The sequence below is a fragment of the Malaclemys terrapin genome, chromosome 9 (assembly GCF_027887155.1).
Source record: "Malaclemys terrapin pileata isolate rMalTer1 chromosome 9, rMalTer1.hap1, whole genome shotgun sequence".
Taxonomy (NCBI): Eukaryota; Metazoa; Chordata; order Testudines; family Emydidae; genus Malaclemys; species Malaclemys terrapin.
The window spans coordinates 71,681,949-71,701,030 of NC_071513.1; the positions used below are offsets into that span (position 1 = coordinate 71,681,949).

The 19,082-nt window shown below is 43.4% G+C and overlaps 1 protein-coding gene across 1 annotated transcript in view; it reads left to right on the forward strand.

Moving 5' to 3' along the window:
* Positions 1–19,082, forward strand: part of COL4A3 (collagen type IV alpha 3 chain) — a 125,603-nt gene that overhangs the window by 95,059 nt on the left and 11,462 nt on the right. The window contains exons 35-46 of the mRNA XM_054040195.1: positions 437–535; positions 7,681–7,770; positions 9,050–9,189; positions 10,487–10,613; positions 10,899–10,979; positions 11,993–12,091; positions 13,100–13,150; positions 14,189–14,374; positions 14,998–15,128; positions 16,584–16,656; positions 17,561–17,632; positions 17,737–17,856. Of these exons, the coding sequence (XP_053896170.1) occupies positions 437–535; positions 7,681–7,770; positions 9,050–9,189; positions 10,487–10,613; positions 10,899–10,979; positions 11,993–12,091; positions 13,100–13,150; positions 14,189–14,374; positions 14,998–15,128; positions 16,584–16,656; positions 17,561–17,632; positions 17,737–17,856 (1,269 nt within the window). The remainder of the gene's footprint in view (positions 1–436; positions 536–7,680; positions 7,771–9,049; positions 9,190–10,486; positions 10,614–10,898; positions 10,980–11,992; positions 12,092–13,099; positions 13,151–14,188; positions 14,375–14,997; positions 15,129–16,583; positions 16,657–17,560; positions 17,633–17,736; positions 17,857–19,082) is intronic.

Sequence of the window (19,082 nt, forward strand, 5' to 3'; positions counted from 1 at the left end):
AGTCATGCACTTTTGGTATGCATGCATTTGCAAACATTTAATAACCCATGCACGCAAAGACTTATGTGTGCCCACCCATTGGGTATTTGTGAGCAAACAGATGGACTGTGCTCACAAATACCTGATTTGCAGAGGTACACTGGTATTTGCTAGGCACCATGCACATATCTGCACACAAGTTGCATACACTTAACTTTTACAATCAGGCTTGTGGTGTTATAGATGTTCAGATGCTCTCTTTTTTTAATTCCATATGAGAAATTATGGAAACTTTAACAGAGGGCCCTTGTATTTTGTAATGTGTTTTCTTGTAAGAGGATAACTCCAAATTAATCACTTTAGGCTCCATTTTTCCTTTTCTGCTGCTTTTAAGAGATGATTTAATGATATTATGAGATACTGTTTTTAATTTTATTCCATACAATTGCTGCTATAGGATTTCCAGGAAGAATAGGTCTGAAAGGAGAAAGAGGAGATAAAGGTATACAAGGATCATCAGGGCTTGATGGGACATCAGGAGTATCAGGTCTGCCAGGTATGCAGCATCTGCTATGAAAATTAAAAACTTAAATTTCTATAGCAGCATGTTTACAGTACTACATAGACTGTAGAGATGGTGGTAAGCACAAAGAAGAGTGCAAACCCATATTATTATTATTATTAATTTTATTTTATTTATCTTATTATAACCTTAAAACTTTGATTACTTCACCTGAACTCTGTTAATCTACCTCTGCTGTGATTATTTCAAGCATTCCAAAATTATGAGCAGCTTCAAAAAGCTGCTAATTTAAAAAAAAAAAATCTGCCCCCCAGATGTTCCCTTCTTTCTTCCCAGATGTGGAATTCCACCAGATTACATGGGTTTGATATGCAGGACAAGCAATATTAAGTCCTGACCAATGACAAGTCTAAGATTCAAATATCTCATGAGCCAGCAGTCCTAGGGTATGTCTACACTACGAAATTAGTTCGAATTTATAGAAGCCGGTTTTATTGAAATCGGTTGTATACAGCCGATTGTGTATGTCCACACAATAAAATGCTCTAGGTGCTCTAGTCGGCAGACCGCGTCCACAGTACGAGGCTAGCGTCGACTTCCGGAGCATTGCACTATGGGTAGCTATCCCACCGCTATCCCACAGTTCCCACAGTCTCCGCCGCCCCTTGGAATTCTGGGTTGAGATCCCAATGCCCAGATGATGCAAAACAGTGTCGCGGGCGGTTCTGGGTACATGTCGTCAGGCCCCTCCCTCCCCCGTCACAGCAACGGCAGACAATAGATTCGCGCCTTTTTATCTGGGTTACCTGGGTTACCTGTGCAGACAACATGGAGCCCGCTCAGCACAGCTGAGCTCACCGTCACCATATGTCCTCTTGGTGCCGGCAGACGTGGGACTGCATTGCTACACAGCAGCAGCTGCTAACTGCCTTTTGGCGATAGACGGTGCAGTAGACTGGTAGCCTTCATCGGCGATCTGGGTGCTGGCAGCCGTGGGGCTTGCCTTTTGGCAGTAAATGGTGTATTATGACTGTTAGCTGGCCTATTACAAGTCGGGTCATCGCACGTTAGCAGAGTCTTCCCTGAGCAGCAGCTCATGCAATAGGCCTGAAGACCATCGTCATACACCGCCCCGTATTTGCTGCCAAGCACCCAGAAAGATGCCGAGGGCTATCAGTCACGCTGCACCGTCGTCTTAAGATGTAAAAAAATAGATTTTCTCTGTATTCATTTGCTTCCCCCTCCCTCCGTCAAATCAACGGCCTGCTAAACCCAGGGTTTTCAGTTTAATCTTTGGGGGGGACCAGTCTGTGACAGTTGTTTGTGTCTCTCCCTGATGCACAGCCACCGTTCTTTATTTTAATTCCCTGTGCCTGTACGCCATGTCGTCACTCGGCCCCCCTCCCTCCTTCCCCTAGGCCATCAGATACTACGTTTGCGCCACAGCTCGAGCCGAGAAGCGGTTCGCGCCTTTTCTTTGAATTCTGGGTTGAGATCCCAATGCCCGGATGATGCAAAACAGTGTCGCGGGCGGTTCTGGGTACATGTCGTCAGGCCCCTCCCCCCTCGTCACAGCAACGGCAGACAATAGATTCGCGCCTTTTAACCTGGGTTACCTGTGCAGACAACATACCACGGCAAGCATGGAGCCCGCTCAGCTCAGCTGAGCTCACCGTCACCATAAGTCCTCTGGGTGCCGGCAGACGTGGGACTGCATTGCTACACAGCAGCAGCTGCTAACTGCCTTTTGGCGGTAGACGGTGTAGCATGAGTGATAGCCGTGGGGCTGGCAGCCGTAGTGCTGCATTGCACCAGCCCCTTCCAGGCGATGGTATATTATGACTGGTACCCGTCGTCGTCATACTGGTATGGCTGTCAATCATGGCCACCTGGGCAGACATGCTACTGTTTTGATGATGACGGTTACCAGTCATAATATACTATTTTCTGCCAATTGCCCAATATTGTCTGCTAAGCACCCAGAAGAGGCCGAGGGCGATGCTGGGTGCTGGCGGACGTGGGGCTGGCAGACGTGGGGCTGCATTGCTACACAGCAGCAGCCCCTTGCCTTTTGGCAGATGATGGTATATTATGATTGGTACCCATCATCATCGTACTGGTATGGCTGTCACTCATGCTGCAGCGTCGGCTGCCACCTTAAGATGTAAAAAATAGATTTGTTCTGTGTTCATTTGCTTCCCCTTCCTCCGTGAAATCAACGGCCTGCTAAGCCCAGGGTTTCCAGTTTAATCTTTGGGGGGACCATTCTGTGTGACAGTTGTTTGTGTTTCTCCCTGTTCCTGTACCTGTACGCCATGTCGTCACTCGGCCCTCCCTCCCTCCCTCCCTCCCTCTCCTGGTCCATCAGATACTACTTTCGCGCCTTTTTTCTGACCAGGCGCCATAGCTAGCACTGGGATCATGGAGCCCGCTCAGATCACCGCGGCAATTATGAGCACTATGAACACCACGCGCATTGTCCTGGAGTATATGCAGAGCCAGAACATGCCAAGGCGAAACCCGGACCAGGCGAGGAGGCGATTGCAGCACGGCGACGAGAGTGATGAGGAAATTGACATGGCCATAGACCTCTCACAAGGCACAGGCCCCAGCAATGTGGAAATCATGGTGTCACTGGGGCAGGTTGATACCGTGGAACCCCGATTCTGGGCCCGGGAAACAAGCACAGACTGGTGGGACCGCATCGTGCTGCAGGTATGGGACGATTCCCAGTGGCTGCGAAACTTTCGCATGCGTAAGGGCACTTTCATGGAACTTTGTGACTTGCTTTCCCCTGCCCTGAAACGCCAGGATACCAAGATGAGAGCAGCCCTCACAGTTGAGAAGCGAGTGGCGATAGCCCTGTGGAAGCTTGCAACGCCAGACAGCTACCGGTCAGTCGGGAATCAATTTGGAGTGGGCAAATCTACTGTGGGGGCTGCTGTGATCCAATTTGCCAGGGCAATGAAAGACCTGGTGATAGCAAGGGTAGTGACTCTGGGCAACGTGCAGTCAATAGTGGATGGTTTTGCTGAAATGGGATTCCCAAACTGTGGCGGGGCCATAGACGGAACCCATATCCCTATCTTGTCACCGGAGCACCAAGCCACCGACTACGTAAACCGCAAGGGGTACTTTTCAATGCTGCTGCAAGCCCTGGTGGATCACAAGGGACGTTTCACCAACATCAACGTGGGATGGCCGGGAAAGGTACATGATGCTCGCGTCTTCAGGAACTCTGCTCTGTTTCGAAAGCTGGAGGAAGGGACTTTCTTCCCGGACCAGAAAGTGACCATTGGGGATGTTGAAATGCCTATCGTGATCCTTGGGGACCCAGCCTACCCCTTAATGCCATGGCTCATGAAGCCATACACAGGCAGCCTGGACAGTAGTCAGGACCTGTTCAACTACAGGCTGAGCAAGTGCCGAATGGTGGTGGAATGTGCATTTGGACGTTTAAAAGCGCGCTGGCGCAGCTTACTGACTCGCTCAGACCTCAGCGAAAAGAATATCCCCATTGTTATTGCTGCTTGCTGTGCGCTCCACAATATCTGTGAGAGTAAGGGGGAGACCTTTATGGCGGGGTGGGAGGTTGAGGCAACTCGCCTGGCCGCTGATTACGCGCAGCCAGACACCAGGGCGGTTAGAGGAGCACAGCAGGGCGCGGTGCGCATCAGAGAAGCTTTGAAAACGAGTTTTGTGACTGGCCAGGCTACTGTGTGAAACTTCTGTTTGTTTCTCCTTGATGAACCCTCCAACCCCCCCCCCCCCCCGACCCGGTTCACTCTACTTCCCTGTAAACCAACCACCCCACCCCACCCTCCCCTCCCCTCCCCTCCCGCTTGCAGAGGCAATAAAGTCATTGTTTTTTCACATTCATGCATTCTTTATTAGTTCCTTACAGAGGTAGGGGGATAATTGCCAAGGTAGCTGGGATGGGTGGGGGAGGAGGGATGGAAAAGGACACACTGCATTTTAAAACTTTAACTCTTATTGAAGCCCAGCCTTCTGATGCTTGGGCGATCATCTGGGGTGGAGTGACTGGGTGGACGGAGGCCCCCCCACCGTGTTCTTGGGCGTCTGGGTGAGGAGGCTATGGAACTTGGGGAGGAGGGCTGTTGGTTACACAGGGGCTGTAGCGGCGGTCTCTGCTCCTGCTGCCTTTCCTGCAACTCAACCATACGCTCGAGCATATCACTTTGATGCTCCAGCAGACGGAGCATTGCCTCTTGCCGTCTGTCTGCAAGCTGACGCCACCTATCGTCTTCAGCCCGCCACCTCTCCTCTCGTTCATGTTGGGCTTTTCTCATCTCCGACATTGACTGCCTCCACGCATTCTGCTGTGCTCTATCAGCCTGGGCGGACATCTGCAGCTCCGTGAACATCTCGTCCCTCGTCTTACGTTTTCTTTTTCTAATGTTCACGAGCCTCTGCGAAGGAGAAACATTTGCAGCTGGTGGAGGAGAAGGGAGAGGTGGTTAAAAAAGACACATTTTAGGGAACAATGGGTACACTCTTTCATTACAAGGTCGCATATTTCGGCTTGCAGGCAGCCATCGTAGGCCACAGTGTTTTGGCTTTTTTAACCTTCTTAACATGCGGGAAAGGTTGCAAACAGCAGCGCATTTCCCATATCAAGGATGAATTGGGTTGTCCATTTAAAATGGGGTTTCAATGTAAAAGGAGGGGGCTGCGGTTTCCCGGTTAACATGCGGCACAAACACAAGTAAACCACCCCCCCCCCCCCACACACACACACGATTCTCTGGGATGATCACTTCACCCCTCCCCCCCACTGCGTGGTTAACAGCGGGGAACATTTCTGGTCAGAATAGCAGGAACGGGCGCCTCTGAATGTCCCCCTTAATAAAATCACCCCATTTCAACCAGGAGAGCTTTCTGGAGATGTCCCTGGAGGATTTCCGCTCCATCCCCATACACGTTAACAGACTTGCTTGCTTTTTTTTTTGTAATGTTTACAAATATTTACAAAGTTACACTCACCAGAGGTCTCCCGTGTGCCCTGAGGGTCTTGGGTGAGTTCGGGGGTTACTGGTTCCAGGTCCAGTGTCACAAACATATCCTGGCTGTTGGGGAAACCGGTTTCTCCGCTTCCTTGCTGCTGTGAGCTACCTACAGTACCTCCATCGTCATCTTCCTCGTTCCCCGAACCGTCTTCCCTGTGTGTTTCTCCAGTGAGAGAGTCATAGCACACGGTTGGGGTAGTGGTGGCTGCACCCCCTAGGATCGCATGCAGCTCCGCGTAGTAGCGGCAAGTTTGCGGCTCTGCCCCGGACCTTCCATTTGCTTCTCTGGCTTTGTGGTAGGCTTGCCGTAGCTCCTTAATTTTCACGCGGCACTGCTGTGTGTCCCTGTTATGGCCTCGGTCCTTCATGGCCTTGGAGATCTTTTCTAATACTTTTCCATTTCTTTTACTGCTACGGAGTTCAGCTATCACTGCTTCATCTCCCCATATGGCGAGCAGATCTCGTACCTCCCGTTCGGTCCATGCTGGAGCTCTTTTGCGATCCTGGGAGGACTCCATGACGGTTACCTGTGCTGATGAGCTCTGCGTGGTCACCTGTGCTCTCCACGCTGGGCAAACAGGAAATGAAATTCAAACCTTCGCGGGTCTTTTCCTGTCTACCTGGTCAGTGCATCTGAGTTGAGAGCGCTGTCCAGAGCGGTCACAATGAAGCACTGTGGGATAGCTCCCGGAGGCCAATAACATCGAATTCCGTCCACACTACCCCAATTCCGACCCGCAAAGGCCGGTTTTATCGCTAATCCCCTCGTCGGAGGTGGTGTAAAGAAACCGGTTTAAAGGGCCCTTTAAGTCGAAAGAAAGGGCCTCGTTGTGTGGACGTGTCCAGGCTTAATTCGGTTTAACGCTGCTAAAGTCGACCTAAACCCGTAGTGTAGACCAGGCCCTAGAAATGGGTGCATTGTACTATTGGAGAGAAGTTTGGAATCCACTGTTTTCCCAGTCGTATAAAGCAATTGTAAGAAACTTCTAAAAGTATTGTGGCATTCAGATTGATAGAAAAGCTATTTTAGATACTTTAGAAGTTTCTTATTTTAATTACAATTCTTCTCTCCCAACACATGATGTTGGGAGATGGTGTATTGAAAAGCGTTTATTTAGTCTGGATTGAGATGACGTAGTTATTAACTCAGTTGTGGCTGTGCTACTTATGAGTAGCGCAGTCTTCTCAGGTTCATGTGGATAAAAGTTTGATGCCGTATGCTGCATCACCATGTGTTCTTTTTAACTGTGTCTTTGAGATTATTTCTTTTTAGAAATCATATAATAATTAAATAAGTAAAAATATATCTGGACTTGTGCTCACAAAAATAGCCCACACCAGGTGAGAAATAGTCCATGTTAGATATTATTATTAATAGACCAAGTAGGCAACAGGAAGAGGCCAGTACCAGTAATAGGAAAAAGCAGTAACTAGCAAGAAAGAATGCTGATGCTCCAGCTGTGTCCCTCTTTTTAATGTCTCATGTAGAGCAGAACCAAATCTCGCCTGTCTCTATATGCAACGGAACCAGCCAAAGTATGCATCGTGTCTATCAGAGACATTAGGCATATGGGTGGCAATTCTAAACTATATTAAATTAAAAAGTCACTAAACTAAAATGTATCCACACTAACACAAGATAAGGTCATGAAGAAACTCCACAAACCACACAAAAAACACTCAATTCCTCTCTAATCTTATTGCAAAGCATTTGGTGGATAGATAATGTAGGCCCTTGCAATGTGCCAGAAGGTCACCAGTCTCAGACCTACAAGGGAAGAAAAATCCAAAGCAAAAACAAAATCTTGATCTTTATCTCTGAAGTCCCCAATGGACTAGACTTGGGATATCACAGCTATGGAACTGCCATCCACAGGACCTAAGAATGACTGCTAACCTTCCAGTCTCCAGGTTGAAATACAAGACCCATCTCTTTGCTATGGCTTTCCAAAAACAGTAGTAATAATGAAAAATTTGTACATGTGCTGGGCAGAGGAAGACATGTTTAGACTACTAATTGATTTATACACTTCTGAGATGCCATAGCAATGAGCATGGGAATGGGTACTTTGTGCTCATGATAAATGTACCAGGTAGCCTAAATCTGAGGCACACATGTTGAGACAATGTTGATACTTTGTCATCTGACAGGTCCCAAAGGATTTGTAGGTCTACAAGGAATTCCTGGAAGACAAGGATTACCAGGACCTCCAGGAGACAGAGGTGATATGGGAGTGCCAGGTGATTCTTTATAAAATCTTGTTACAAATTCATATACTACATAGAAATAGCTGCACACTCCCAGGAGCAGCTCCAAGGCAGAGGGCAGGAGCTGCATACGGCAGTGGGAGGGAGGGACAGCTGAACTGCCCGGCAATTGATCGCCTGCTGTGTGGCTGCCGCACAGGGAACTTAGGGGAACGGGGAGCTGCTAGGGGGGCTGCTGGTCCACCCTGGTTCCAAGCCCCTACCAGCTAGCTCCGACGGGCTGCTCTTTCTGCAAGCAGTGGACAAAGCAGGCGGCTGCCAAACAACGTTATAAGGGAACATTGCGCAACTTTAAACTAGCATGTTCTCTGATCAGCAGCGTAACAATGAAAAAACGTTAACCAGGATGACTTTAAGTGAGGAGTTACTGTATTACAAAAGGTGAAGCTGAAAGCTCAAATTTAATTGTTCTTGTTCTTATGCCTTATGGTCTCTTCATATCACTATGTATTTTTGTCAACTAACACAATATGTAATATTATACCAATTCATATAAGATTACAGAAGAAATTTTGTTTTACACTTTGGGCTAAATTTATTACTCTATGCACTATTTTTTAAGTGGACCTCATTTTAGCCTCAAATGATGTGCCTGCAATTAACTGGAGGTATAAATTATACAATTTAGCAGTGTGACTATCTGATTTTCCTTGTATATGAATGTTGTGCCTAACTGCTATAATTTCTGCAACTCCAATTAATAGCAGGCACAAAATAGCAACCACAGAATTCAAAGCCATTAAAAAAAATATAGGGCATCACACCAATCTTGCAAAACACGAATGACACAAAATTCACCGGAAAATGCTGGAGGAATGCCATGATATAGGAAAACTCTTCTAGGATTATCCCAAAGACTTCAGGTCTGACGCTGGAAAATTGATCCAAGAGTTATTTCAGGGATATTTTCCCCCAAACTTCTATTATTAAAGTATTAGGAAAATGTCTTGATTTGCTGAAGTTAAACGAAGACAGAACTTGTTAAGATTGCTTGTGATAGCAGCTAATAAATGCAATGTACCTTCTGTAACTCATAACCTATACTATCTCAACTCTGCAGTTTTCCCTTACTACTTTTAATTGCAACCATTTCTTTTAATATGTAAGAAAATAAAGCGTACTGGGAATTATTTGTTTTTCTTTAATGAAGAGTTGGTAACTAAAAAGATAGGCCATAAAGCATAGAAAGTATCTAGTATGATATGTAAGGATGATGCTTTTGAGAGTGATACCTATATTTGCATCACTCTAGGCTCTAAAGGGAAGAGAGGATCTCAAGGTTTACCAGGACCATCCGGTGCACAAGGCCCTCCAGGCCTTCTTGGTTTTCCAGGTGATAAAGGAGAACCAGCTAGTTCAGCATCTGGGCCTCCAGGAAAACCAGGACCAAAGGTACAGCAAGAAGACAACGGATAAGCTATGGTAATGACACAATAGGCAGCACCTTTGAATCCGATGAAATAATCTGAAGTATAAGTAAGGGCAGAAAATTATTATGGAGCAAACTAACCCATTCAGCGTTGTAGGGAAATAATCTGCTGTTGATGAGAAATATTCTGTCAACATTTTAGGATAAATCAATGAGTTGGGTTTTTTCCCCCTGGGTCCAGGAGTTTCATATTTGTAAACATGGAACCTTTTGGAATAATTTTCATATTTTTATTTATGAAGACTGGTCCTTTTGAGAAAAAGAACTGGTGCTTACAAATATTTGCTGACTATTATTGAGTGGTACAGAAAAAAATCCATTTTTCACATGTAAAGAAAATAACAGTTTTAAAGTTGTGCTATCAGTTTTTGACGGAGTAGTAATGTCATGATGAAACATGAGTTGTTACTTTTTTAAACAGTTCAACTTTCTCTAGAAAACGTAGGCCACGTGCCTGTAATTCAATGTCACATATTCAGGCCCAGGAGCAGCTAAAACCCACTTTTTCAAAGGCAAATTAACTGTAATCTGTTTTACTTGCTGCATAAAATAATTTGAAATGTGTGGATCAGCTTGTGTGTTGTATTATACCTTAGGCATTCCATCCAATCTGTGTGTCTTGTTTTTTATACCATGCCCATGCTTGTTATATTTAGGCACCATTACTTATTATCTGGGACCTATATGTAAGAACATACAAATTATATTGGGTCAGACCAATTATCCGTCTACTTCAGAGCCTTGTTTTTGACAGTGGCCTAAACCAGATAATTCAGAGGAAGGTGGGAATTTAAAAAAAAAAAAAACAACTCATCTGGACCTTTGTGTACAACTATATATTATGGAGAAATTAATTCCAAGCCCCCCAGAGGATGACCATTTTATATTTAGGAGCTGTTAAAACAGCTAGTGTAAATGCAGATTAAGTGTGTGTGCTGTTGGTGATGCTGAGTGTGGGGGAAAATAGAGGCCAGAGATTCAGGGAACTGCTTTTGTGAGATATTTAAAATACATTGGACATGTGTTTTAGAAACTAAGATCTCTCTTTGAAACCATCAGTGGTGCATTATAAAATTTTAGGAGCAACATTTCATATGCCTACTTTGATATTTTCTGTCTGCAGATCATCTCACAACAAATAGCCATGATTATATTCACATCACCTTTAATATATGTGATTTTTTTAAATGCTACTAATTCAATATGCATTTTAACTTAATAAAACGCTTATCTAAAATGTATTTGGCTGCTGCTTCTTAGGGTGATCCAGGTCCCCCAGGAGAAATGGGAAGAAAAGGGGAAAGGGGATCACCAGGTCAGCCAGGACTTGTAGGAGAACCTGGACTACCTGGAAACAGGGGGGATTGTGGAAAACCAGGAGCTCCAGGTGAGTTTTGGTTTTGGAAAATGGTGAGATTTTACATTTTTTTAGCAAAGGGGAATCTCCAAATCTTCCAACAGAAATAACTAGGCCAGTTCCTCAGCTGATGGGAGTTGGCAAAGCACCATTGAAATTAAGGGAGCCGTGCTAGTTTACATCAGCTGAGAATCTGGTCAAAGTAAAATAATAGTAGATCTAACAAACCATTAACTCTGGATCCAATATTGACCTGAATTCAGGGTGATGCAGCTTTTTCTTCTTTTTCTCCCAAACTCTCCCCCCCATTTACAGGGCCATCTAAATGTGCTGGAGATAGTGGCGCTAAAGGATGCAAGGGGGTGGCAGGACCGAGAGGCACTGAAGGCCCTCCAGGTTGGATTTTTTATCCTCTCTCTCATTTCTTTCCCAGCTCTCTGCATGCTTGTTTGTTTCCTCTGTTGGCATGAGATAGTTGAGATTTTCAATTTCTTCTGAGTTTTTTGCAAATTACTTTATTTATTTTTCAAATTGAGTTCTAAGGTTTTTTAATATTTCCATCATAAAGCTATAGGTACAGTTATAAAGTTTTAGTACAGTTTTAAACCCAGAGAAAGGGTTTTTTAAATATCAGGACACTAAAGATAGCAGGGACATGTAATAGCCTCACAAGTGGTGAGAAAGTCCTGCTCTGCCTTATGGATCATTGAGATCTCCACAGTGGATGAAAAAACAAAGACTTAGCCAGAAGTAGAAAAGAAGCAATCAGAGAAGAGAGCGAAAAAGACAGAGCATGACAGTCCATTGCTAGAGTAATAGAGATCCGAACACTGATACATACAGGGAGTTCTATAAATATCTACTATACATTTTATTGAAGTGAAAACAATGGGGGAAATAGCCATTATCAACAAAATTAGTATCGAGTATTGTCATAGCCAGATTCCGGTCTCATTTACACCAAGGTAAATATGGAGTAGTGCTGTTGACTTCCATGAAATTACTTTACATTTATACTAGTATAAGAGAGGTCAGACTCTCATTCTCACTCACTGAGCCTCAAAAGCGCCATATGATCTTGGCATTGAGACCCTGTGGCCCAGATGGAGTCCCATTATTGTGATCCCATTGATGGACTGGGTCCTACAATTTCTCTGAAAGACAGAAGAAAGTAGCCTGTAAGCATAATGTGGGTCTAATCCTGAATCCATTGAAGTCCATGGGAGTTTTGCCAGTGAGTTCCATGGGAGCAGGATGCTGCACTTTACCACCATTTATACACTAGTACAGTTGTGGGTTTTTTTAATGCACCACTGTTAATAACACTTTAGTAAATGAGCATCATTTCCTTGTCGTTTTGCATTTCAAACAGATAAGTAAAAATGAAAATGACAGTTTATAATTCTCAGGTGCAATAGGAGCCCCTGGAGCCAACGGAGCTGTTGGGGAAAGGGGGAATCAAGGACGGGATGGTATTCCTGGCTCCCCAGGGGAAAAGGGAGAACGAGGTACTGCAGTATAATATTTTCATGTTATTTGAAACTCATCTCCTTTCCTGTTCACAATTCTTGTCAATCCTGTGGGCTAAAAGAGGAATCCCTGAAATACAAAAATTATGTTGGTAACTAAAAGGTTTCTTTCACACTTCACAAACTTTCTGTATGAATTTTGCATAGGACATCAAAATACAGTATATACACATGGCTCCTGCATCACATTTCTGGGTCATTGTGATCATTACATAATCCATTTTAATGTCTACTTCTACAAAGATAAGGGTATTGCTGCTAACATCTTAGGTGGCCTCAAAAAGAGTTAGAGATTTTACACCTTTATAATGAAGCAATAGCCTCAACTTCTAGATAGAATAAGAACTTAGAAGCCAATCTTGGGTTTACTCATATGAATAAAATTACTTACCTGCCAACATCTTTGCAGGATCCAACTCTTTAACTCTCAAATCCTGCAGTTAGATGCTCTTCCTCTTTTTCCCCAGCAGCCACAGAAAGTTACAGTTCTTCCTCATTGACAGAAGAAAAGTGTTTTCACATTTTTAGCCTCAAGTTGCTTTTTTGTGTGTTAGTACAAAAACAGATATTCAGTATTATTTCTTCATATCAAGTTCTTAATAACGACTGGCATATTATTTTTACTTTTCACATACTTCAGTTTCTTTTCTCATTTTTCTTAGTTGCTGATTTAAAACAAATGCAGTGGTTTTCCTGGGGGGGGGTGTGTGTGTGTGTGTGTGTGAAAGGCTTGAGCACTGGTAAGATTCACCTCAAATATGACTGTAAAATGTGCCTCCGAGATAAAAAAAAAGATGGTACCTCATTCGTATTTCCGAGTAGCAGCATAGCACAGATCCAAACTAATAAAGATTTTTCAGATAATTAAAATGTGATGTTTGATCTAGTATATGTTGAACAGATGTATGGAATGTTAGACGAATATAACATGTATCTTCCACCAGTGCTTAGGGGCTGTTGAGTCGCACGTGAAATGTTATTTTGCAGGTGCACCAGGATGGCAGATTAAAGGTCCGCAAGGTATTTCTGGTCCTAAAGGTGAGTTTTCTTTTCAGATACCATGAGTTTGGTTTTTAAACAGGTTTGGGGATTTTTCCCGCCCCCCTTTTTTAAGCTAAATTCTGCACTTGGATGCTTAAATTGTCACTTAGGCTCTTAAAAAGAGGGAGAGTGGGGCTGTAGTTAAAATCAGTGATCTGGCCCTATTTGTTAGGGTTCAAGATGTCTTACTTGTACAGTTAAGTCTATATAATACAGAGAAATCAAGGACATATGTTCTGCTTTTATAAAGGTGTAATCAAGCACAGGAGTCTCTAGTTTGTTTTTTATTGCGATTTGTTTATCAGGATATGTTCTAACACTGGTAGCTGTTTCTACTGTGCACTAACCATTGTCTGCCAGGATAAAAGAAAGCCACATCCATTTCTTTTCATGTAAATTTCCTTTAATTCAGCTCTCTCTTCTTGTATCTACATGGTTGGAGTTGCAAGAGGGGGAAATGATTTCCTGAGCGTGACAACAGCAGTTCCCAATCTCTATGTTTCGCATTGTTTTTCTAATACTGGGAGGTATCCAGTAACATCCCTCAGTAATGAAAAGATTTCCCTTCACATGTAAAACAAGGAGTTCAAGAACAGCACTATGAACAAAATAAGTCCGTTCTGGATCCTGATATTTTTAGCTGTGACTTGGTTTAAAAGGATTTGCCAGTTCCAGCTGCAAAACTATAGCATTTTTTTTTATCATGGCAACCAACAATCCCATGTTGTTCTTTCTTCCTCAAATCTTTCCACTCCTTTATCAAAATAACTCCTTTGCACAGCCAAGCTCTTCAGTGCAGTCTGATAAACAGCAGCATGTTAACCATCCCACAGTGAGTGCTGCCTGCCCTGAGCTACATTGGCTTACAACAAGTTGTCTTGTGTAACAAACAGCACTTGGCACCTACTCTGACAACAGTCCCATTTTCAACATATAATAAATGTGTGCATTCTTGGTTGTCGGGATTCTGAAAGTAATGGCTGCCCTACTGAAAATTATCTCAGAACTTATTATGCAACTTTTTATGTTTCACAGGAATCAAAGGTGACGTGGGGATTCCTGGTTGTCCAGGACCAGAAGGTATTAAAGGTCTAATGGGGGATCCAGGACCAATTGGACCTCCTGGATTGAATGGAAAGCCAGGATTCCCAGGTGCACCAGGCATAATGATTCCTGGCCAGAAAGGAAATAGAGGTCTTGCCGGAGTGGATGGACGACTGGGTGTGTTGCTCTTATTTCTTATTGATGCGAAAAGAAGTTTTAGTATCTAGTGGAGATGGTTTGGCAAATCTAGAATCACCGGTGACAGGGGCTTATGCACTTTATAATTAAACAGATAATTGCTTTATCAGTTGGTATATCTTTCCCATTGCAAAAAATGAGGGACGTCTACACAGTGAAACATAAAATTAAAATAACATAATGGCTCTCAATCCATGAACCAAATCTTCTGCTAAAATCCCAATCCCTCCCCTGACCCCTACATAAACCCATTTCCCCTTGGATCCTGCGCCAGGCCTGGACCAGTGGCTTTGCACATGTATTACCGAGAGCCTACTTAAAGGCAAGGAGGTAGCACTGGTGTCACTAAAAGCCTAATTTGGTAACTGGTGCTGGGTGCAGCTCTCAACCCAGATTTCAGGTTGTGTGTGCAGGGCTGGCAGCTGGAAAAAATACACACTTATGCTTCTTGCTTTGGAATCATTGAGGGCCATTGAACATGGAGCCCCATGATGCCACTTCTGCAGAGTCACTTTTCATGGCAGAGCTGTGCTGTAAATAATGCTGCCATGAAATATGCCTACTGGATGCCTTTACTGATTCAGCTTTTTTTTTTAATGTAGGTATTCCTGGTAGACCAGGATCTTCTGGAACCCCTGTGTACAGCATAAAAGGAAACAAAGGTGTTAGAGGTATAGATGGCATACCAGGACCACCAGGATTGGTAGGCAATATTGGTCCTCCAGGTTTAACAGTAAGTGAAATGAATACTCCTCCTTTCTCACTCACTTTTTAATTTCACAGTTTTGGTGAAAATTACACCCAGGCAAAAAAAATTGTGATGTAAGAAAGAAATTAAGGTGAGTACTTGTTGTGCATAAGCTTCAGAGGGCATCTGTGATAAATGAAGGGGAGGGGGGTAGCTCCCTTTTATGGACACCCAGCCAGCCAGTTAGCTATAAAATCCCTGTTAGTAGCTGTTCTCTACTTGCTTTACCTGTAAAGGGTTAAAAAAGCCCATAGGTAAAAGGAAGGGAGTGGGCACCTGACCAAAAGAGCCAATGGAAGGGCTAGAACTTTTTAAACTTGGGGGGAAAAAACTTTTCCTTTGTCTGTCTCCTGGAGAGGAGACACAGAGCAGCAATGCTGTAAGAAGCTTGCACCAGGTATGAAAAATCATCAAATCATACCTAGAAACTACTCATTTGAAACCCCAGATATGTAAGTAGATCAGGAAATGTCTAGGAAGACGCAATGAGGTTTATCTGTTTTATTTCTGTAAGGCTTATGTACTCCTCTGTGATAACCCCCAAATGCTTTTGTTTTGCTTGTAACCTTTAAGCTGGACCTCAAGAAAACCATTCTTGATGCTTATTTTATTTCCTCTTTTAAAATCTAGCAATAGCCTAAGTTCCAGATGTATTTTCTTTTTGTTTTTAATAAAATTTACCTTTTTTAAGAACAGGATTGGGGGTTTTGTGTTCTAAGAGGTTTGTGAATATGTTGTTTAATTAGCTGGCGGCAACAGGTGATTTGCTTTGTTTTCTTTCTCAGCTCTTCCCCAGAGGAGGGGTGAAAGGGCTTGAGGGTACCCCACAGGGAGGAATTCCTAAGTGCACCTTCCTGTGTTCAAAGGGGTTTTTTTTGCATTTGGGTGGTGGCAGCATCTACACATCCAAGGTTAGAGAGAAGCTGTACCTTGGAAGTTTAATACAAGCCTGGAGTGGCCAGTATTAATAGTTAGAATCCTTGCAGGCCCCCACCTTCTGCACTCGAAGTGCCAGAGTGGGGAATCAGCCTTGACAGCATAGAACACATCACCATGAATTTATAGTAGTTTCCTTGATTTTGCTGTTTTATCATTCCTGAGTGTAGCTCTTGGTGGATGAAATTCTGTTTACTTGTTTACTTCTTAACAATGGGCAGAATATTTTTAGTGTGCTTGCCAACACGAAGGGTCAGATGTTGTCTGATTATAGTATGTTTGTAGGCACATTTTGCAGTAGCTCAGATATTTCCCCTTTGGACATTCTCTCTCAATTTTTAGTTAAGTTGTATAAATTATTGAACATGTTTTGTGTCATTCTGTTTGCCTGAAAAATAGCATAGTCGGTAACATATTAAATTCTAAGTAAAAACCCAGACAGCATATCTTGCAGTGTCTGAATACTGTTATGATTTTTCTTCATTCTTGTTGTCTGACTTGCAGGGAGTTGAAGGCACCCCAGGCAATTCAGGCCCTAGAGGTGAACCTGGCTTTCCAGGACTTCCAGGTGTAACCGGTATTCACCTATTTATTAAACATACTTTTTGTGGACAGCACAGTACCAGTTGTATAACTGGAGACATGGAACCTTCTTAGTAAAACGTGGCTGTAGAAGGGTCAGGGATGGAAAATTCACCAAAAGACCAGGTTTGCTCACAACTCATCCTCTCTGGGTTGTGTTTTATTGCAGAGATTCTGGTTTAGCCCAACCTGACACCAACTCAATAAAAAGCATCTGCCTTCCCTCCATGCAACTTTTCAATCAATAAACTCACAATACAAAACAGGGTGACTCCTATGGTTTACGAGACCTTTCGGCCATGGTTTCTAGTCAGCACAGCCAATTGAACCCTATTCTTATCCACCATGATCCATCACTATGCACAAGAACACCATAAGGATTTGGGGGAAGGTTTGCCAAATGATTCTTTGGGATACATTCCACCCAAGCCGATTTGATTTTACATAAAAATGTTATGGGGGTTGGGATGAGGATACATTTTTAGTTTGCCACAACCCCAGTTTTTTGGGTCAGGGACTGTCTTTTATGTTTGCACAGCACCTAGCACAATGGGACTCTGATCCTGATTGGGCCTTCTGTATGCTATTTTAATACAGGATAATGCATTTTATTGCCAACACAGCCCTGGGCAAATGACCAGGATTCCATCCCATATTTGGCAGCTGTTAAAAATAAAAATCTGTATTATTGTAAATTGACTCAATTTTATATGTAAATAATTGAGCATCAGTAATCATGGAACCCTACAGTGCCATTTTTACCAAGTAAACAGTCACTGTAGCTTTTTGTTAAGACTCTGTGAGATCATGTATCCGGAGGATTCTGAAACAAATCTCTGAAACCACTGACAGTTCTTTTGGCTTCTACAATCATGCATGTGTCTAATCTTCCTTTTTAGGAGAAAAGGGTAATCGAGGACCCCCTGGACCAATGGGTGCAGCAGGATCTATCGGACCAAAGGGCCCCCCTGGTAACCATTATTGCAGTCTTTCTCATTCTAGTGCCCCAAAACTGTTTTGGGGGGTGGGGTGTTAATATAAAGCATCCAGCTCTTTGTTGTATTTCCACTCTTAGGTCAGCCTGGAGCACCTAGGAAAGCAACATATATCCCAGGAAACCAAGGACCTGCTGGATCACCTGGAAGCCCAGGACTACCAGGAGATCCAGGACCTCGAGGGCCACCAGGATTACATGGTATATGTTTTACCATTTGCCTAGGCTAGTTGATGAGACTTGTTCATGGTTGGCTGGCACCCTGAATTTCTGCATAGACATGTTTATCTCTCTTAATATCGCTTTCCTTTTCTATTGTATTTTAGTGTCATATTGACAGCCTCCTATTCATAACTTTACCCCTTTAGTTCACTGGGTTGGTGAGCAGTTCCCTTAACATAGACCTGTGCAAAAAACAATTCACAAACATTTTTGTCATGCTGTTCACAATTTCCTTTTGAGTAGATTCATAACCGTTATATTTGTAAAAAGTGATTCATCTTGACAAAAAATACCCGTTATAATACATAACAAAATGTGTATCTCTTTCAGGGGTTGACCTCACAGCATTTTTGTCTGATTGTCATGTGGGGGCATTTGTTTTGTTTTTTTATCTACTTCACGTCAGCTCTGATATTACTTTTTGAAGAATCCTGGCCCCCGTCATCCCAAAGGTTCTTAAATGAAAGACAGGAGCCAAGTAAACTCAGCCACCATCCCACTTCCTCTCTACTCCTGTTCCCCTTTTTGTTTTCACTCTCCCCATGACTTACCTCTGATTCTTACCATCCCAGTCAGAAAGTTCCAAAGGAGACCCTCCTCCCACTGAGTGGAGAGCCTTTTGATTTCTTTCCATTTTAGCTTAGCTGATCTTGCCGCTGAGACACCTTGCCAGCATCATGCTGATTCCTCCATGCCAGTGTCCTCAGCTGATACTGAACACCATTTCCCAACTGCTTTCAAACTAAAGGAGGGGATGAGACCAACCTGCAGGGAAGTGGAGCAGATCAGGCATGCCAGAGAAGTGGGTGTTCCTAGCAGAAGCACATAAGGCCAGTTAGAACTACTGAGAATCCTGAACCAGCACCTCTTAGCAACCAAAATCAATTACTGTTTTATGCTATGGTGCTCCTCTGAAATCTGGCCAATCCTTAAGGTGTAAGCTTCCCAAGACTTAGCCGGTTCCCTAAGGGTTAACAAAAGGCATAGAATAAAGGAGCATTTTTTGCCTCTTACAAGAAAATGTATCTTGTATTGGAATCTACATTATTTATGCATCTAAGAGCAGCAACTCATACCATTTTGGATTGCTATTGTACTTTTGGAAAATTTCAATAAAACAACAAATGCTGCAAAAGGTATATAGTTGGGCCTCGATTTACACTATGGTTATGATCTTGAAAAAACACCGTGCAAATAGAAATCGC